At 42.3% G+C, this 18,074-nt stretch overlaps 1 protein-coding gene across 3 annotated transcripts in view; it reads left to right on the top strand.

Moving 5' to 3' along the window:
• Window positions 1-18,074, top strand: part of LOC122861644 (piggyBac transposable element-derived protein 4-like) — a 38,954-nt gene that overhangs the window by 8,700 nt on the left and 12,180 nt on the right. The window contains exons 4-5 of one of the 3 annotated variants that reach the window (XM_044166374.1): window positions 6,574-6,731; window positions 8,846-16,160. The exons of 1 other annotated variant lie outside the window; for it this stretch is intronic. In XM_044166374.1, coding sequence (XP_044022309.1) covers window positions 6,574-6,731; window positions 8,846-10,389 — 1,702 coding nt within the window. In that variant the 3' untranslated portion in view covers window positions 10,390-16,160. One more of the 3 variants, XM_044166373.1, reaches the window with a different exon arrangement.

Raw genomic sequence — 18,074 nt, 5'->3', positions numbered from 1 at the left:
ATCCCACCCTTTATTCCCTACCACCCCATGAACTCTGCAGCTCTCTGGGCATAGCTGTTACGTCTTGTACAGGCCGACTCTGTTGATTTTATTATAATAAATGTGTTTATAACTTTTACAGTTATAGTTTTAAATATTGTCCACCTTTTGTGTTTTGTCCTTTTATTTAAAAAAACATTGTTCACATTTGAATAAATTCTGTTTATATTTGCACTTCTTTTGTCTTTACTACTGACTGAAAATATTAAGATTTCACATTTTAACCTGATTTACCTGCACACTGTGTCGTTATGAATCCCCCTAGGAGGTATCATTTATTTGCAACGTTGCAAACTCTGAGAAGTTCTTCCTCAGGCAAATATAGTGAGGCAAAAAGAAACAATCAGCTGATCGAATGCATCTGTGGCAAATAGGTACATTTGATCAGCCATGTTTTTTTTCTTTTGCCTCACTATACAGTATTGGCCTCACAATATCTATGCAATACCGACAAGACCTTCTCAAAGATCGCAAATGAATGACACCTCTTAGGGGGCTTCAGTGTGCAGATAATTGTTTTCAGAAGAGTATAATTTCTCAGTGAATGTTCCACATTTGTCTTAAAGAAATTTCCATACAAAACCAGCACATTATCTTTTCATTTTTTAGTTTGTGATCCATTTTATATAACAAAAATGTACCAAGCAGCAGTTTAACTAATTAAAATTATATCTTGCATTCATGAAAACATCACTATTAAAGATTGAAAATACATGTTGTTGTGTATGACTTAAGTACACTTGAAATAAATGAAAAGATGTGTAACAGTAATGATAGAACCTAGGGATAGTAATGCAGTGTCATACTTGGCAAAATCTTAATGTCTTGTGAAAGTCAAGTCTTCAATCTCTTCAACCTTTAACCTCTCACATAGGCCTAGGGGTTGTAACTTTCCTCAAGCGTCTTTCATAACCTGGCCCATAGGCCAGGGACATAGTCTGTCCCTCCAGTCCTCATCAGGCACAGGTACAGCTACTTATTCTAATCAGTGTCCGCAGCAGCTCCTCTACCTGACCACAGTTACAGTACCTAGCCAAGTCTAGCATTAACATTATGTTAACGTTACATTGCCCGTATAGGAAGTTTAACATTAACATTGCATAACGTTAGCTGACTAATGAGGTGGACCTTTATTTTCCAACCTCACACAGACGCCATTTGATCAAAAGTATTATCACCCTAAATTCTAACACTTTACACTATTACGTTTTGACTTTGGTGCATGCCGGTTTAATGGCTAACATATGCTCCCGTTAAGTTAGCATCGTTAGCACAGCTGGGTCTTGCTCGAAGGCTAACCCAAGGCTAATTCATTAGCTGGCTAATTAGCTAACAAGCCATGTATGGAGAGTGCAGACACGATACCTGCTAATTATTGCTAACATATAAATAAAATACTAGAATTTCACTCACTGAAAAACTGGAGCACAGACTTCTTGGACGATCTGTTGGTACAATTAACCGCACAGCAAGCCAAATAATTCTTCTGATATTCGCATAAAAAAGTCTCCAAACAGCACAAACACGGCAGAGAGGTCAAGTTCGGTGACTCGCTGAGCTGAGCTGACGGGCGGCTAGCAGACAGCAGACCATTAGTGGTGACGGCACCAGCATCCCCCACCTGTCACTCAAAGCAGCCACACCCTTAATAATGCAGAACTTTAAGCCTTAATATAATTTAAACAGGTGACTTATAAAAATTCACCCCCCTCACAGTTGTCATGAAGGGGGGAAATTAACTATAGAGACCAAAACCTTTTTTTTTGTACCAGGCTGTAAACATATTTATTTCTGCTGTAAAGTTCGGCATTTTAACATGGGTTCCATGGGGATTGACTCCCTTTTGGAACAAGCCTCAAGTGGCCATTCGATGAACTGCACTGAATTGGCACTTCCGGGTTGGCTTCATTTTTCAGCTCCGGAAGTTGCCGCTTGTCAGCCAACCACTCCAAACAATTGAGAGGTGTGGGTTTATATTTCACATAGAGCTGCAATGATTAGTTGATCAACAGAAAATGAATTGACAACTATTTTAATAATAGTACTTGATAATTGTTTGTTATTTTTAAGCAAAAAGTGGACCTTTGTTGTCTTGGTTAAACAAAACCAACGACTGTCGGCAGGAATGTTCTAATCCTGTGTCCCTGTGTTAATTGTTCATCTATCTCTTACTACATACTAAATGTATGTCAAAAATAATTTTTGAGTATTTTTATATCAAAATCCCTCTCTTTCCTCATAAACATAAATATATTTTTGATGACTCATCTTGAGCTCAGCACAGTAACAAAAATGTATCTAATCAAATATAATTTGGGGAGACTAGCTAACCCCGCCCATCACATAAAAGGTGTTGTGTGTTTGGATTTTAGCCGGCAAAAACTTTGAGTACATTTCAAAAGAATGCTGAGGTCTAATTTATTTAACTAACACATTACTCCTCTATCCCTCACCTGCATCTAACAATGCTTGTGTGTGGAGGTAAACAGTCCTACAGCTCCATATCTCTCCATAGCTCGATATGGAGCTGTGCAGCTCGATATGGAGCTGTGCGCTATATTCACTAAGCCACGCCCAGTCTTTGATTTAAATTCCTCTTAAACTCTGCCCACATATTCCGTTTAACTCGGAAATATGTCACATTACAGAAGCTTAAGATGCTCCAACTGCCGTGTCACTGTGACTTTAAAGTTCAATGTTTTGTTGACCCATCCATCCACCTCAACCTCCTCCCTCTGTGGAATAACAACATCACTTGACTTCTTCCTTTAGACAAGATTCATAATTACTATGGCCGCTATGGGGGTTTGTCACTTGAGCAGGTCATCCACTAATCACAGGGTTGGCAGTACGATCTCCAGCCCCTCCTGTCCACATGTCGAAGTGTCCTTGGGCAAGACACTGAACATTACATGAACCAAAATAAGTAGTGCGCTTGGAGATGCTCACGCAATCCATGCACCCAAGACCACTCTGCTTTTTGTTTTGCTTTTGCGATTAAAATAGAACCGAAAGTATTATATTCCTGAAGTGACAATGCTATTCAGCATAATCATGTTAGAATAAGGAATGGTGTGTGAAATAAACTTAAACTGATTCTATTTAGTGTACACATGAATTACAGTAATAATGGTAACTTCATGAGTAGCCAATGTTTCCTGACTTCTTTAAAAATCCAAATGCTGTTCAGTTAACTTTTAAAAATCTAAAAATCATCACAATGATGCTCCAAGGTGCATTTAATTGCTGATAATACTTGCTGTAATGTTTGTTTTAAAGAATATAATGAAATTTAACTCTGGGTTTGGTAATTCTTCTATTTGTGCAATTGGAAAACTTGTTTGATAAAATTATCTCAGGTGAAACTAACTAAGTCAGCAGTCAGTATTAATGCATCTATATGGTAGCAGGACTGATTATAGTGTGTTTTCTGCCCACCAGTAGGGTTAGAGGGTTATCGTCGGAGACCCTCCACCTGGTCTTGGGAAGGGGTCCGCGGAGCTCATGGCTGTAATCCTTTCGATAGTTGGTCCGACCTTCTGTTACGGACAGACAGGCAGGAGACGCCGATATGGAGACAGATGGGTCTTTATTAGGTTACAGCCAGAAAAGACAGGTGTGCAGGTAAGTAGACAGGGAATCCCGCTGGAGTGGAATGACAGGAGATACACACTGGAGTGGGAACACACTGGCACAGGATGGAGTGGCGAACACGCCGGAGCAGGATGGAGGGGGAAACACGAATGATTAGGATGGAGTGGGCAACACACTGGAGTAGGAAGGAGCAGGGGACTCCCAGGAGCAGGAACACACTGTAGTGAAGACACGCTGGAGTGGAAATATACTGGAGTGAAAATATTCTGGAGTGGCCTGTAGGAGTCCTCAAGAATCCTATAGGGAGTCCTTAGTATAAACAAGGTCCGACAACTGGCTGAGGTGAGTGTTGGGCTTTTATGCTGGCTGTGAATAGGTGCTGATGGGGAGCAGGAGTGTGATAGGGAGCAGATGTGCTTGATTAACAGATGGTGGAGCCTGGCGTATCCGTGACAGTCAGAAGTTCCAGAAACTTAGAACTTAGCCAGTTTCCATGTTGACATCCATGTATATCTTAACAAATGAAAGATAGAGAAAGTTAATGTCATGTTTAAAGTTAAAACTTTAAATCACAAGTGACAAACTGAGGCCAGTTGTTATTTTAGGGGGGGTTAAATTAAACTTACTTAACTTAAATTGTCCACCCCACTCTGTGGACAGAGCTGTGTTACCTGCAATGTTTTCATCTTTTCAGTCACATTTAGCAGGTCTCTTGATCTTTTGGGGGGGATTTTATGCCTTTATTGGTAGTCTATAGTATGAAAGTGACAGGAAATGAGAGGAGGGAGTGATGGGGAATTACATGCAACAAAAGGTCCCTGGCCAGATGCAAACCAGGGATTTTGAGGCCTTAGTTTGGTGCCTTAACCCCTAGTATATATAATAAACTGAACTAGTAACTAATAAATATCATAAACTAGTAACTATAATAAACTGAATTGGTAAACCTTAGTATTTTGTTCATTATCAGACGACAACTGTGTTGCAGATACTGTTTTCTTAAAGCAGAGCTATTATGATGCCAAACATATTTAACATGCTTTATCAATTTTAAAGTAGACTTACTGTATCCTCAGTATGCACTGTACTGCTGAGTTTTGTTTGAAAAAAACAAAATAGGAATAAATAACAGACTTTGTGTCTTAGCAGATAGTCTGCGTAGTATTGGGATCAGGAGTAAAATTGGGACTTTTGACTGAGCCTTTTGACTTTTCCTCTGAGAAATCTCAAACAGAGGGTTTCTCTTGGGCCCCTTAACCCCCAGGGCCCCTGCACTTGTTGGACCATGCTTTGCATTATTTAGGAGGTTTTCATTCGACTATGTTTATTTGAATTATTGGTAGCTTTGTTTTCTCTGAGGTCATTTTCCTAGTTGAAGTTAGCACTCTAATGAATGTATGCACCTGAATGCCTCTTGGTCCACCAGGTGCTGTCAATCTGGACTGTACCAAGTGAAACATCCCACAGTGGTTCAAACCAGGATTCACAGCAGTAAATTATGAACTCTGTTAACATGCAAATAACACTACACACATCATCTCAAAGTTCTTCCATTGATGAATGATGAACACTGCCGTTTTGTTGTGTTGGGAGGTAGGATAAGGGTTTAACTCCTCTCACAGTCAACGTTGATGCAAGACTGAGTTGCATTAAAATGCATCCTACTATGCGTAATTGTCACATGTCTGTTGGTGTGAATGTTTTATTACAGTAAAACTCATTTATAACAGTGGGCCAATGTATGTGTGACAAATAGAGGATTTTTACTAGTCAGTGAACGAGTATGTGACATAGCATGCTTGTATAACTGAGAAAAGGGCAAAGAGAATGTTTGAAAATGTACTGTATTTGTGTAAGTGAGAAGAGACCAATTTCAACACAATACTTACACAATACACACAAAATCTTCTACAACCTCCTCTACTACAAACACACAGGTTTTGAAGGTTCTTCCCTCTTATATCTTCAAAATGCCTGCCAGAGTGAAAGTACATCCTGAACTGACGCTGAAATGAAACTACAAACATAATAGATGACATTACATTCACAAAGCAATACAAACTTCATTATGGCGCTTCAGCAGAAACTGCCCTTCCTACATGATACATGCTTCAAGCTCAGGTGTCAGATGTAATGTCACTACCCAACAGACAAATGTTGGGTTGGTCTACTGTCTCTGTTGTCCATTAAAATAGTCCTAAAGCCACAGGGAAGCTGTAATGGGTTACACATGGGAGAGCAGGATCATCTTTTCACAGTCAATGATCCAGTCTGGATTCATGACCAGGAGAGTTATGCTGTAATGTGAAATGACAGGATGTTACAGCATGGTTGTGCACCACAGTAAAAGCTCAGCAACAGAGGGTATTTCTCCTCTGTCATGATGTCCATGATTAAAGGTTCCATTATTAAAAAGGTAGCAAGAGTGATGTTTAAAAAAAAAAAAAAGTCCCACCAGTGGTACTGATGGGGTTGACAATGCTGGGCAATGTCACTTTATACGTTTTCAATTAATTGAAACTGATTGAAAACAGATAATACTAGTAAGTCCTGTGTCTGTGAAGTGACATTATTATTTAACTTTATTTCAGACACATTAGTATAAAAATAAAATACAAGGAAAACAACATAGAAATATAATCATAGCAGTTCACGTCCACAATGATTCAAACACATACAGACATTTGTTCCAATGTTTCCAAAAACAAGATGAGTACCTTGTGTCACTTTGTGTAGGCTCAGTTAAGGTCATTATGATTAAATTTTTTGAATCAATTAACTGACACATGAATTTGTACATAAAGTTCCTCAACACAGCATGGAAGGTGGGAACATTACTAGCCACAAACACATGACTAGCACTTGTCCATCTTGGGAGCTTGAGCAAGATTCTGAATGCATCAATAATGCCACCTTTTCATTTTTGCTTTACTATAACAGCACCACAGTGGTCCAAGTAAAGGGCTCACCTACATGGTACCATCTCACCCACTGTACTAAGGCTCCTCCAGTTGAAGGAAATGCCAAAGATCAAAGTAATGGAGAGGAGGATGGGACAGGAAACAAAGACTCGTGCTTCCACACAGACATGGATGTTGGTGAGTCTCCTGCTTTTGATCACTTACACACAGCAGCTAACGTCTCTCTCTCTCGAAAAGGGATAGAAGCCGGTCGTCTGTTTGAAAGACTAGGAGACTATCTGCCTATGATCCTGTATACTGCCAGAGCTAGGAAATAGTAATACAAAACCACATATATTTGATAAAAAAAGGGCCCTTCCATTTACCAATGCTTTATTAGTTTGTTAAATTCAGTATACACTTAATGTAACAGAATTTTATTTAGCATAATACTGAAACTCTTCTTGTAATGGTTTGCTTTTGATATGTTGAGTGAGTGAACACAAATTCATTTTATAGAACACGAAAAACCATTTTTAAATTACTACCAAAATTATTGTCAAGTGCACAATGTATGTTATTCATTGAAGTTTCCCTCGAGACATGTTTTTGGATATATAAAAATACTCTGCTTCGAACAATTTGTAATAATTTTTCCACAAGTTCAATTACCTGGTTAAAATTCTTGAAATGACTACTTCTCCCTCATTGAAAAATCCTGAATCTCACCACTCACCCCTGAATTACCCCATGTCTACCCCCATAAAATCCATTCATGTGTTACGTTTTCAGTTTAAAAAATGACACCACGAATATCTGTTATAAGAATTTATTTTAACAAACTAACAAGTAACTTACATACTGTGCATGAGCTATCAGTATTAAACTGGGCACTATTTGCAGAAAGTGGCCATGAGCGAATTTTGTGGCACCCTCCTCAAGCAAGCCTATGTGAACCTTGCATGTACCCTAAAAGGTGGATAGATGGGGGTGCAGACAAAGACACACAGTCAGATATGGATAACAAAAACACTGAATGGATTAATTATGTCTATTATAGCCAACAGAGATTCATCAACTACACAGACAATGTACAACAATAAGGATATGGCTAAATTGAAGAGTTTTAGGAAAGAGGTTAGGGAACAATGCAAGATTGGTTTTCATAGTTAAGTAATTGGGGAGCAACCTTAACAAAAATTGGAGTAACTGCACTAATCTGTATAATAGCATTGGGAATTGTCTTTTGCATACCAATTTGCAATTTGGTGGTTTTAAAACTCAGTGCTTAAGATTAAGCCACCCAATCAGTGACTTTCCAGAGCTATACCCAATCCCTGAGTGGAACCCTGAAAAGTCTCAGGACAGTGACTCAGACGGTGATGATTTGGATAATGACGACTCTGATAAAGAGGAGACGGCAATAATTTGACTATGGAAGAAGTATCGTATCTGCATGGAGACATGACTTAACACTAGAACGGCCACGACGGTCATTTTGACCGTTTTGAAATTTATATGTGCAATAACTTTGTTGAATAAAAAAATACAATCCTGCTGGTACGTGACTTTTCCTAAAAGTGTCTGTATTTTTATTTACAATGGGTTTCATATAAATTACACAAAAGGAAAAGAAAATATGATCATTTTTACCTATTTCAGCCATACACGGTCATTTTGACCGCACTGAATTTCGCGCTATTCTATTGTTCTATTTTTCGCGCGCTTTGTTATACAAATAGGAACTATTGTCAAAGAAACATCGCTAGCGGTCTCTAGTGCTATTAGCATATGCTAATTTGCTTACGAATACAAATTATTAGGCTAAATTGGCTATCAGTATAATAATTTAAGAAATTCAGTAATTGCCTAGGTTGGAGTTTATAAGGAGCCTTTAGAAAATGTCTAAAATGAGTGAAAGAATGAAGAGAAAGATGACCGCTGCCATGGCCTTGGAGATGCTTCAGAACTTGGACAGCGATGACTCTGATGCAGGGGATCTATCGGAGGTGGAAAGTGACAGCGACCTTTCCTTTGTGCAAGAAAACACTTCATCCTCATCAGAGAGTGATTCAGAGTCCATACCGAGGAAAAAGAGGCGGCTACTTTCATCGGAGACTAGGGATCCAGATGTTCCGTTCACGGCTGACGTTCCAGGTGAGCTGCCCTGCGCTCCGCTATGCACCGCTCTCCTGTCTTGTGCTGCCCTGCGCTAGTTATAGCCTGGGCTATTCGCTAGTTATTTTTATCATTATGCTATTATTATTATTATTATTATTATTATTATTATTAGGTTATTATTGTTGTCCTAGGCCTTCCCGAACCAGTACCTGCTCTTGAGCCAACTGGAGTGCTCAGCCCGCCCTTGGAGTCATCTCGGCCGGAGGCCGCTGTGGAAAAGGGGAAGGATGGGACGGTGTGGACGGTCCTTCAGTCAACTGAACGTCCAGGGAGAAGGCAGAGCCAAAATGTCCTGACTGAAGCTGCTGGCCCCACAGCACACGCGAAGCGCAACATCGGAGATGCGCTCACGGCCTTCTTGTGTGTGTTTGATGATGGTATGCTGAAACACATAAGGGACTGCACTGTGACTGAGGCACATCAGCACCGTGGTGACAGCTCATGGGACCTGACAGTGGCTGAACTGAAGGCCTTCATAGCGCTGCTATATATCCGTGGAGCACAGGGAGCAAAAAACATGGAGTTGGGCAGCCTTTGGTCGGAAAAATGGGGCTTCTCGTTTTTCAAAGAAACCATGTCCAGAAAGGGGAGGGAGATAATGAAATTCCTGCGGTTCGACAAAAAAGAGACCCGACGTGTGCGTCTGCAGGATGACAAGTTTGCCCTGGTATCGGCCACTTGGAATAAGTTTGTTCAGAACAGCATAGCCTGCTACAAGCCCGGTGCCAACATAACCATTGATGAGCAGCTGTTCCCCACCAAGGCCCGGTGCAGATTTATCCAGTACATGGGAAATAAGCCTGATAAATTTGGAATAAAATTTTGGCTAGCTGCGGATGTCAACTCAAAATATATGCTGAACGGGGCTCCATATCTGGGAAAAGAGGAGACGCGGAGCAGAGGTCAGCTCGTGGGAGAGAGTGTGGTGCTGAGACTGGCGGAGCCATTCCTGGGGAAGGGAAGAAATATTACTATAGATAATTTCTTCACTTCTCTCAAACTGGCCACCGCCTTACAGGCCAAGAAGACCAGCCTGGTTGGCACCCTGGGGAAGACGAAGCGTGAGTTGCCCCCCTCTGCAAAAGAGCAAGCGGAGCTGTTCAGCACAAAGGTGCTAAAATGTGCAGGTGCGACGCTCACCATCTACCAGGGAAAGCCGAGGAAGAATGTGTGCATTCTGAGCTCCGTGCACACAAGCGTGGGCATTACCGATGGGCCGAAGGCAAAGCCGGAGTCGGTAACATACTATAATAACACCAAATATGGCGTGGACGTCCTGGATCAGATGGCAAGGGCGTACTCTGTGAAAGGCGGTACGCGTAGATGGCCAGTGGCTGTCTTTTATAACATCCTCGACCTGGCTGGAATCAATGCCCACATCCTCTTCAAGGAGTGCACCAGCAGCAAGATAGCCCGGAGGAAGTTCATGCAGCAACTGGCAGAGGAGCTGAGAGCGGAGTTCATGGAGGGAAAGGGGGCAGCATGGCAGTTGGCACAAGGTCCAAGTCAGCAGCAGAAGCAACCACCACAGCAGACATCAAAACAGAGGCAGTGCCAGGTTCGGAGAAGCTGCAAACAAAATAAAACACACGACACCTGCTGCAAATGCCGCAAACCTGTGTGTGGAAATTGTGCACGGAGAACAGAGGTCACTTGCGTTGACTGTGAAGCTTAAATAGCCAAGCACGCTATTGATGTAATTAGTTAATATAAAATTAGTAGCCTAATTCTTTTATGGTTCTAAACGTCGTTCGTGGCTCTTTTTTTAACGTTAGATCTGCTCGTTTCCAGCTTTTCGATTATTTTCTGTGTTATAAATGTGTTATAAATGTTAAAACAAACTTTTTCAGAATCAAATAGATCCTTTTAATTGTTATTATCTTGTTCTGAGTTATGCTGAATAAATACGGAAAAATACTGGTGTGAATTTAGCTTATGTGATAATTACGGTTTGCTATATGCGATGATGTGAATATTGATAAATGTATAATTAAACTTTTTTAAATGTACATTTTGGTGTTATTTGGTTTTTTAAAAGATATCCTAACACATCAAATACATTAATCTCCCATTTAGGTATTTATCACTAGAGAATATAGAGTTTGGTATCTAGCGGTCAAAATGACCGCTTACGGCAATTCTAGTAGTTTTGGAATTCTGGCACTTCTAGTGTTAACACTGGCGTCATGACCCACACCACATGACAGAAGCCTTCGAAAGAATTATACTAAATGATATATATGGGAAATGGAAGAGAAGTGACTTTTCAACTGTACGAACACAACCTCAGACCACTATAAAAAGAGTGGATAGTATGTTCTTATCAAACATATCTTTTATCATGGCCTAGGGAGAGGTCGTGGTCCAAGCCTACAAAGAGTAACCAGCGAAGCTGGGAAAGAGATAGAGATTGTCAAGGTAGTGGTGGGAGGAAATGTCATCTGGTCAAACCGATCTGATAAGCTGGAAATCATGATGAACCAGATGCCAAATCCATAAGATTAACAGCTGACAATTGTCCCATCCGCAAAAGACTGAACTAGATCTTATTTGGTCAAGCCCCTGACAGAATGAGGCTCCCCAGTCCCATATCACAACACTTTCATGATGACAAACTCTAAACCTCTGCAACTGCACCGTTGCTTTGCCTGGCTCAAGGTCCTTCTGCACACTCGCCATGCCAGCCAAAAGTCCATCAGCCTCTCTGGCTGTCCGTGGAAATCTGTGTGTGATTCTCTACAGGTCCAGCACGCTACTGAATATAAAGGGGAGAGCATAATTAGACAACAAGGCTGCTGTGATAATTAGCTCTCCCTGACACTCCTCATCTGAGCCACTCCTCCACCTCTCCCTCTGCAGCTGACTGCTCACCATGCCCACCTCCACACTTACCAAGGGTGAAGAAGGAATGAAAGCTTTAGCAACATGTGACTTTTTGCTTACCAGGATATCTTAACATCCTGCTGTCTGATTTCTTAACATGGGAAGAGGTTTCTTGACAACCGATATTCCAGTTGTAATTTTCAGTTCACCAGGACTTGTATTGTTCTGCTGACGGATTTCTTAACATCCGAAGGGGTTTCTTAACACCCATTATAATTGTACTAAATGCATTCTCAGTTTATGTTTCATTATTCTACTAAATGTTAATCTAATCTAGTGATGTTTCCTGCCTGTTTCCTGACTTTGGACATAAGTAGTATAAGTCCTGAATGGAGGGCAGGTCAGCACCGATGATCTTGTCTGCAGTCCTGACTGTTCGTTGTAGCCTGTTCCTGTCCTGTTTGGTGGCCGATCCAAACCAGACAGTGATGGATGTGCAGAGAACAGACTGGATTATTGCAGAGTAGAACTGGATCAGCAGCTCCTTAGGCAGGTTGAACTTCCTAAGCTGGCACAGGACGTACATCCTCTGCTGGGCCTTTTTGATGATGGTGTCGATGTTGGATGCCCCTTTAGGTCCTGGGAGATTGTGGATCCCAGAAACCTGAAGGCTTCCACAGTAGAGTGTGCTGTTGGATATGGTGATCGGGGGCAGTGTTGGGGGCCTTCTCCTGAAGTCCACTGTTATCTCCATAGTTTTGAGAGTGTTCAGCTCCAGGTTGTTCTGACTTCACCAGAGGGCCAGCTGTTCAACCTCCTGTCTGTATGCAGACTCATCACCGTCCGGAATTAGGCTGATGACCGTTGCGTCTGTCAGCAAACTTCAGGAGTTGGACAGATAAGTCTGCTGAGGTGCGGTCTTTGGTGTAGAGGAAGAAGAGCAGTGGGGAGAGAAAAAACCCCTGGGGCTGCCAGTGCTGATTGTCCAGCTGCTGGATGTGATGTTCCCCAGCCTCACCTGCTGCCTCCGGTCTGTCAGGAAGTTTGTGATCCACTGCCAGGTGGCAGCTTGGTGAGTTTGGTGTGAAGGATGTCTGGGATGATGGTATTGAACGCTGAGCTGAAGTCCACAAACTGGATCCTTGTGTATGTCTCTGGAGAGTCAAGGTGTTGATATAGTGCAGTCCCATGTTGACTGCATCATCCACTGACCTGTTTGCCCAGTAGGCAAACTGCAGGGGGTCCAGCAGGGGTCCTGTGATGTCCTTCAGGTGGGTCAACACCAGTCTTTCGAAGGACTTCATGACTACAGATGTCAGGGCGATGGGCCTGTAGTCATTTAATCTTGTGAGGGAGGGTTTTTTGGGGACCGGGATGATTGTGGAGCATTTGAAGCAGGCAGGGACTTCACACAGCTCCAGTGATCTGTGTGAAGATGGGGGCCAGCTGATCAGCACAGACTTTCAGGCAGGAGGGTGACACACTGTCTGGTCCTGGTGTCTTCCTGATCTTCTGTCTCTTAAAGAGCCGACACACATCCTCTTCCCAGATCCTATGTGCAGATGGGGGTCAGTGGGGAAGGGTGAGGGGTTGTCAGGGAGTGTAGGTGGTTGTTTGATGTCAGAGTGGGTGAGGGGTGTGAGTGTGGGCATGTCAAACCTACAGTAAAACCCATCAGCCAGTTGGTGATTCTCCACAGTGTGGGGGGATGGTTTCCTGTAGCTGGTTATTTCCTTCAGGCCTCTCCACACTGACGCAGAGTCATTGGATGAAAACCTGTTTTCCAACTCCTCAGTGTAGCGCCGCTTGGCTACCTTGATCTCCTTCGTCAGCGTGTTTCTGGCCTAGTTGTACAGGATTCTGTCCCCACTTCTGTAGGCTTCCTCCTTGGCCGGACGAAGCTGCCTGAGTTTAGCTGTAAACCAGGTTTTATTGTTGCTGTATGTGTGTGTAAGGTTTTAGTCGGTACACACATGTCCTCACAAAAACTGATGTAAGTTGTCACAGTGTCAGAGTTCATCCAGGTCTGTGGCTGCAGCCTCAAAAACACTGCAGTCAGTGCAGTCAAAGCAGGCTTGTAATTCCAGTTTTGCCTCGTTGGTCCATCTTCTCACAGTCTGACCACAGGCTAGCAGATTTTAGTTTCTGCCTGTATGTCGGGAAAAGATGAACCAGACAGTGATCAGAGAGTCCCAAAGCTGCACGGGGGACAGAGCAATAGGCGTCCTTTAATACAGTGTAACAATGGTCCAGAGTGTTTGTTTCCCTGGTGGGACACTTAATGTGCTGCCTGTATTTTGACAGATCATGACTGAGGTGTGCTCTGTTAAAATCCCCAAGAACGATGAGCAGGGAGTCAGGAGGGTTTTTCTCAATGTTAGTTATCTGGTCAGCCAGGTGTTGTAACGCCTCACTAACACAGGCCTGCGGTGATGTAAACACCAACCAGAATAAACGAGGAGAACTCCCACGGTGAATAAAAGAGTTTACAGTTTATGAAAGTAGTCTCTAAATGAGGACTGCATGATTTGCTCAAAACGGTGACATCTATACACCAGCCTTCGTGTATGTAAAAGCGAATTCCGCCTCCCCATGTTTTCACCTGATAGCTCCGCTATGCGGTCCGCTCAGAAGAGTTGGAATCCCGGCAGATGTAGTGAAGGATGTGCTCACCAAGTCAGGTTTCAGTGAAACACAGGACGGCAGATCTGTAAAAAGCTGAGTCCACTCTGTTGAGGAGCAGCAGTTCGTCCATCTTGTTGGCCAGAGAGCGGACATTCACCAGATGTATTGACGGGAGCGCAGTTTGATTTCCCCACTGGCACGGGTCGTAAAATGCCTGTAAATGGCAAAAAATACACTTTAAATAAACACTACATTTTAAATGGCTGACTTCCTGTTGGGTTTAGGGCATGGCTCCACAAGGCTTTTTAGTAAGTGTGGACATGTTACACACGCCTCTCAAATTTTGTATTTTGTAGATTAAACATGCCACAAGGGCTACTTTGTTGAAGTTTTATAGGGAGCCATATTTCCACAGCAAAGCCCAAAACCCACATCAGATAAAAACTTTCACCACCTCTGATATGTGTGCCAAATTTCATTAGTTTTAGAGCATCCCTAGTCCTTCAAAAAGGGCTTTCTGTTTCTGTTGAATCCTCTAGGAGGAGTTAAAAAAGTTTCTCACATGTAAAATGCCTAAAATGGGGTGTTTTCTCATGACCTATGTCATCGTTTGAGATATTAATTATTCCTCGCAGTTTAGCGTCACATTAGTCTGATGGTTATACAAATCATATTTCAAATAAATCCAATTAACCCTCTAGGAGGAGTTTGAAAACGTTACAGGAATACAGTAAAAACATACAAAATTAAAAATGGTTGACTACCGGTTGGGTGGAATTAATGAAAGCCAATGTGAAATATGTCCGAAATAATAAGAGCAATGTGCATACCAAATTTAATGAATATCGGAGCAACTTTAAATTGAACTACATGAACTCTACATGCTATGTTCATGGGTTCTGATGTGTGTCCCATGTTTCGTGAGTTTTCAAGCATCCTCAGCTCCTCAAACTAGCTTCCTGTTTCATGGCAAATAATGGGTTACTATGGCAACGGCGTATCATGAAAACTCAAAAGCTTCGCATCGTGAAAGTCTTTAGTCTTCGCTGACCAAATTTGAGGTGGATCCAGTAAAAGTGCTAGGAGGAGTAAAAGTAGTGTAAAAGCAGAGCGCCTGTAAATTTAAAAAAATGCACTAAAATTGCACACTCAATTCAAAATGGCTTGACTGTTGGCCCTGGCATTTTTGTTCTTGGGCCCTAATAATAATAATATTAATAATAATTACCTCTAGAAAAACAACAATCAGTGGGATGTGGGAGTTGGGAGGGAACTGGAACCTTGAAAGATTTTGTGGCCGGGAGCTTCTTGGTACTGTGGTGGTGAGGGCTAGGTAGGTGGGGCAATTTTTGGAGGGGTACTTGCTGCATTTGGCATATTTGGAGCCTGTTCTGTTCTTGTTCCTTTCTTTGTGGTGGTGATTTCCTGAACATCTGAGACATGGGACCGGGTTCTTACATTACATTGATGTGTTGGCAGTTGAAACACTGTTGGGTGTTGTAGGAGACCAGGTGCATCTGAGTTGGATCCTTATGAAGGCTGTTCAGTGGCTCTGCTGGTGATACGGTGTGTTTTGGTGATGGGGACGACTTGTTTTTCCAGTTCTTCTTTCATTTATTCAATGTCTGTGTCAGTGTGAATCCCCTTGATAATCAGCTGTTTTGTTAGTTGGTGAGGGGTGGCTGGTGTGGCTTTTCTTGCTGGGCAGTATGTGATTTTGAGTGCTGAAATGTTTATGGAGTGTATGTCGTGTGTGAATATGAGAATGCCTACTCTCCTCATGTAAACTAACTTTTAAATTTTAATGTCTGCCATCAAACTCTTTAACTCCTCCCTCTAACATCACTGCAATACTTGAAATATTGTGCAATATACTCTTATAATATATACTTTAATACTCCCTATTTATTGTTTTTTATTCACTTATATTATTGCTGTGCAATATCCACAGTCTAATAATCTGGTTAATCTGCTACACTTAAGGTTTCAGTCGTAGTCATCTGGACACTGTTTTCAGAATCAAGACGTTTCGGTTCCCATCTGGAAGTCATTCTCAATTGTGAAAATGGTCTGAGAACTCAGAAATGTAAGCTACTCTGTGTTGCTTAGGCCCTGCCCTCAGTGAGGAGTCTTCCTGAGTGTCTGCTGTTTACCCTGCCTAGTTTCACCTGAAACTGACCTTTTGTTTCCATGATGGCCCAGTAATCAGGCCTGTTGTTTTCTGGCTGCACCTCCCTCATTACTGTTAGGTACCTAGCAGCAAAGTGTGTGTGTATGTGTGTGCAGGTTACAGCGTAGAATCCACTTACTTGTTATAGTTTGGGCGTCTGTCTGCGGGCTGACTCCCTGGAATGCTGTTTCCCTTGTTCTATCCTGCACTGTATCTGGTGGCCTCCCAGTTACGGTGCTACTGTCTCCCTTCAGCTGTGACTCCCAATACCAGCGTATTGCTTGCAGTTGTCATGAGTTAACATCCGGTGGGGGCAGTGCTGAGCACAGACATTGAAACAGCTGGCGAAAACAACTCGACTCCCCAGTTGAGCAAGCATCTTTCTGCCTCTGGTGAAGTGAATAAGTGGTTAGATGCTGGAGTGCCACTAATTGCTTGAGGTTGCCAGCTAACATGTTCAGTGGTAGTCCATGTTGAGCACAGACTGAGTCGGCTAACAGCAGACGTCTCTCCTCTCTCTCCCATTAAACACATGCGGCCTCCAGAGTGCCAGTCGACACGCCAAACAAATTTAATAAAGTTGTCTCCTAGTTGTATTAGCATGTTAAGCTCATTCCCATGAGGCTGGTAGTAAACAAGGAAGTTAGAGTGCTTCTGGGTTGCTGCTGTTCCCCTTCCTCGTCAATCTCAAAGTGAGGAGGAAGATTCAGAGGACGTGGATGTGCAAACTGTGTTCTCCTCTGAGGAGATGAACACAGTTTGAATGAATAATCCTGTGGGCAATTTTGAGGAAAATAATGAATTTAATAAATTTTGGAATAAGGCTGTAACATAACAATATGTGGAAAAAGTGAAGCGCTGGGAATACTTTCCGGATGCACTGTATATTTCTAAATATGGACTGGCTCAGTAATGTCTTGTGCATAATAATTTTGTATTTGTTTGTGAAGCAACTCCTACGTTTAGAGCAGTTCTTGAGCCTATCATGGTCTCTGTTGTATATTTGTTTAGACAGGTGTCAGTCATCTGTATTAGTTAATCGGTGATGAGTGCTGTAACCCACAAAGTTTCTGGATGGTTGGGACTAAAGTGAACGTGGAACCTATTGCAACGCATTAATTCAGTTAGAAGCCCAACGTTTGTATTGTTCTGTAACCCTGTTCTGTAATGGGAAACTGAGTCTTGTCTGGAGCTGCTTTCTGTCTGTAATTTCACTTAATTGCAGTAAACACAGTAACCACACCGTGGGATGTTGCTAGTTAACTGTCACTCTCACTAGCTGGAATGAGAAGAGACTGAGTGTGTGTGGGAAACACATTTTGCACCGAGTTTGTGATTATGGTCACTCTCTGTAAACTGAGTTCATATGGACATTTGTAGTTAAAAAGAGGAGAGACTTATTGGCGTTTGTGGATTTTTGGATAGTGTGCTTCGAATGCTGCCACGCACGCTGCTACAATAGAGGTGCTCGGGACTTGCTGCTGCATGCCAGAGGAGCCTCCTTGCTGCACACATGTGGACAGAGCTTTAGGAGTGTTTCTCCAATGCACCGATTGCAACAATGCTGGAAAGAGGGTTTGCAAAACTGTGTGTGCGAACAGCTTTGAGTTTACAAGGAGCTGTAAGTACTGACAGAACACTTTTCATCTGGATTAAAATGAGCTCCAACATGCGCGCCAACAATAGGGTACCATAGACCGAGCTAACAAGACCTCTGTGCACCCTAGTCAGGATTACTGTTT

The sequence above is a fragment of the Siniperca chuatsi genome, linkage group LG15 (genome assembly GCF_020085105.1).
Source record: "Siniperca chuatsi isolate FFG_IHB_CAS linkage group LG15, ASM2008510v1, whole genome shotgun sequence".
In the NCBI taxonomy this organism is placed as follows: domain Eukaryota; kingdom Metazoa; phylum Chordata; class Actinopteri; order Centrarchiformes; family Sinipercidae; genus Siniperca; species Siniperca chuatsi.
Note: the sequence above shows the minus strand (reverse complement) of the source record. Positions and strands in the feature narration are given on the sequence as shown.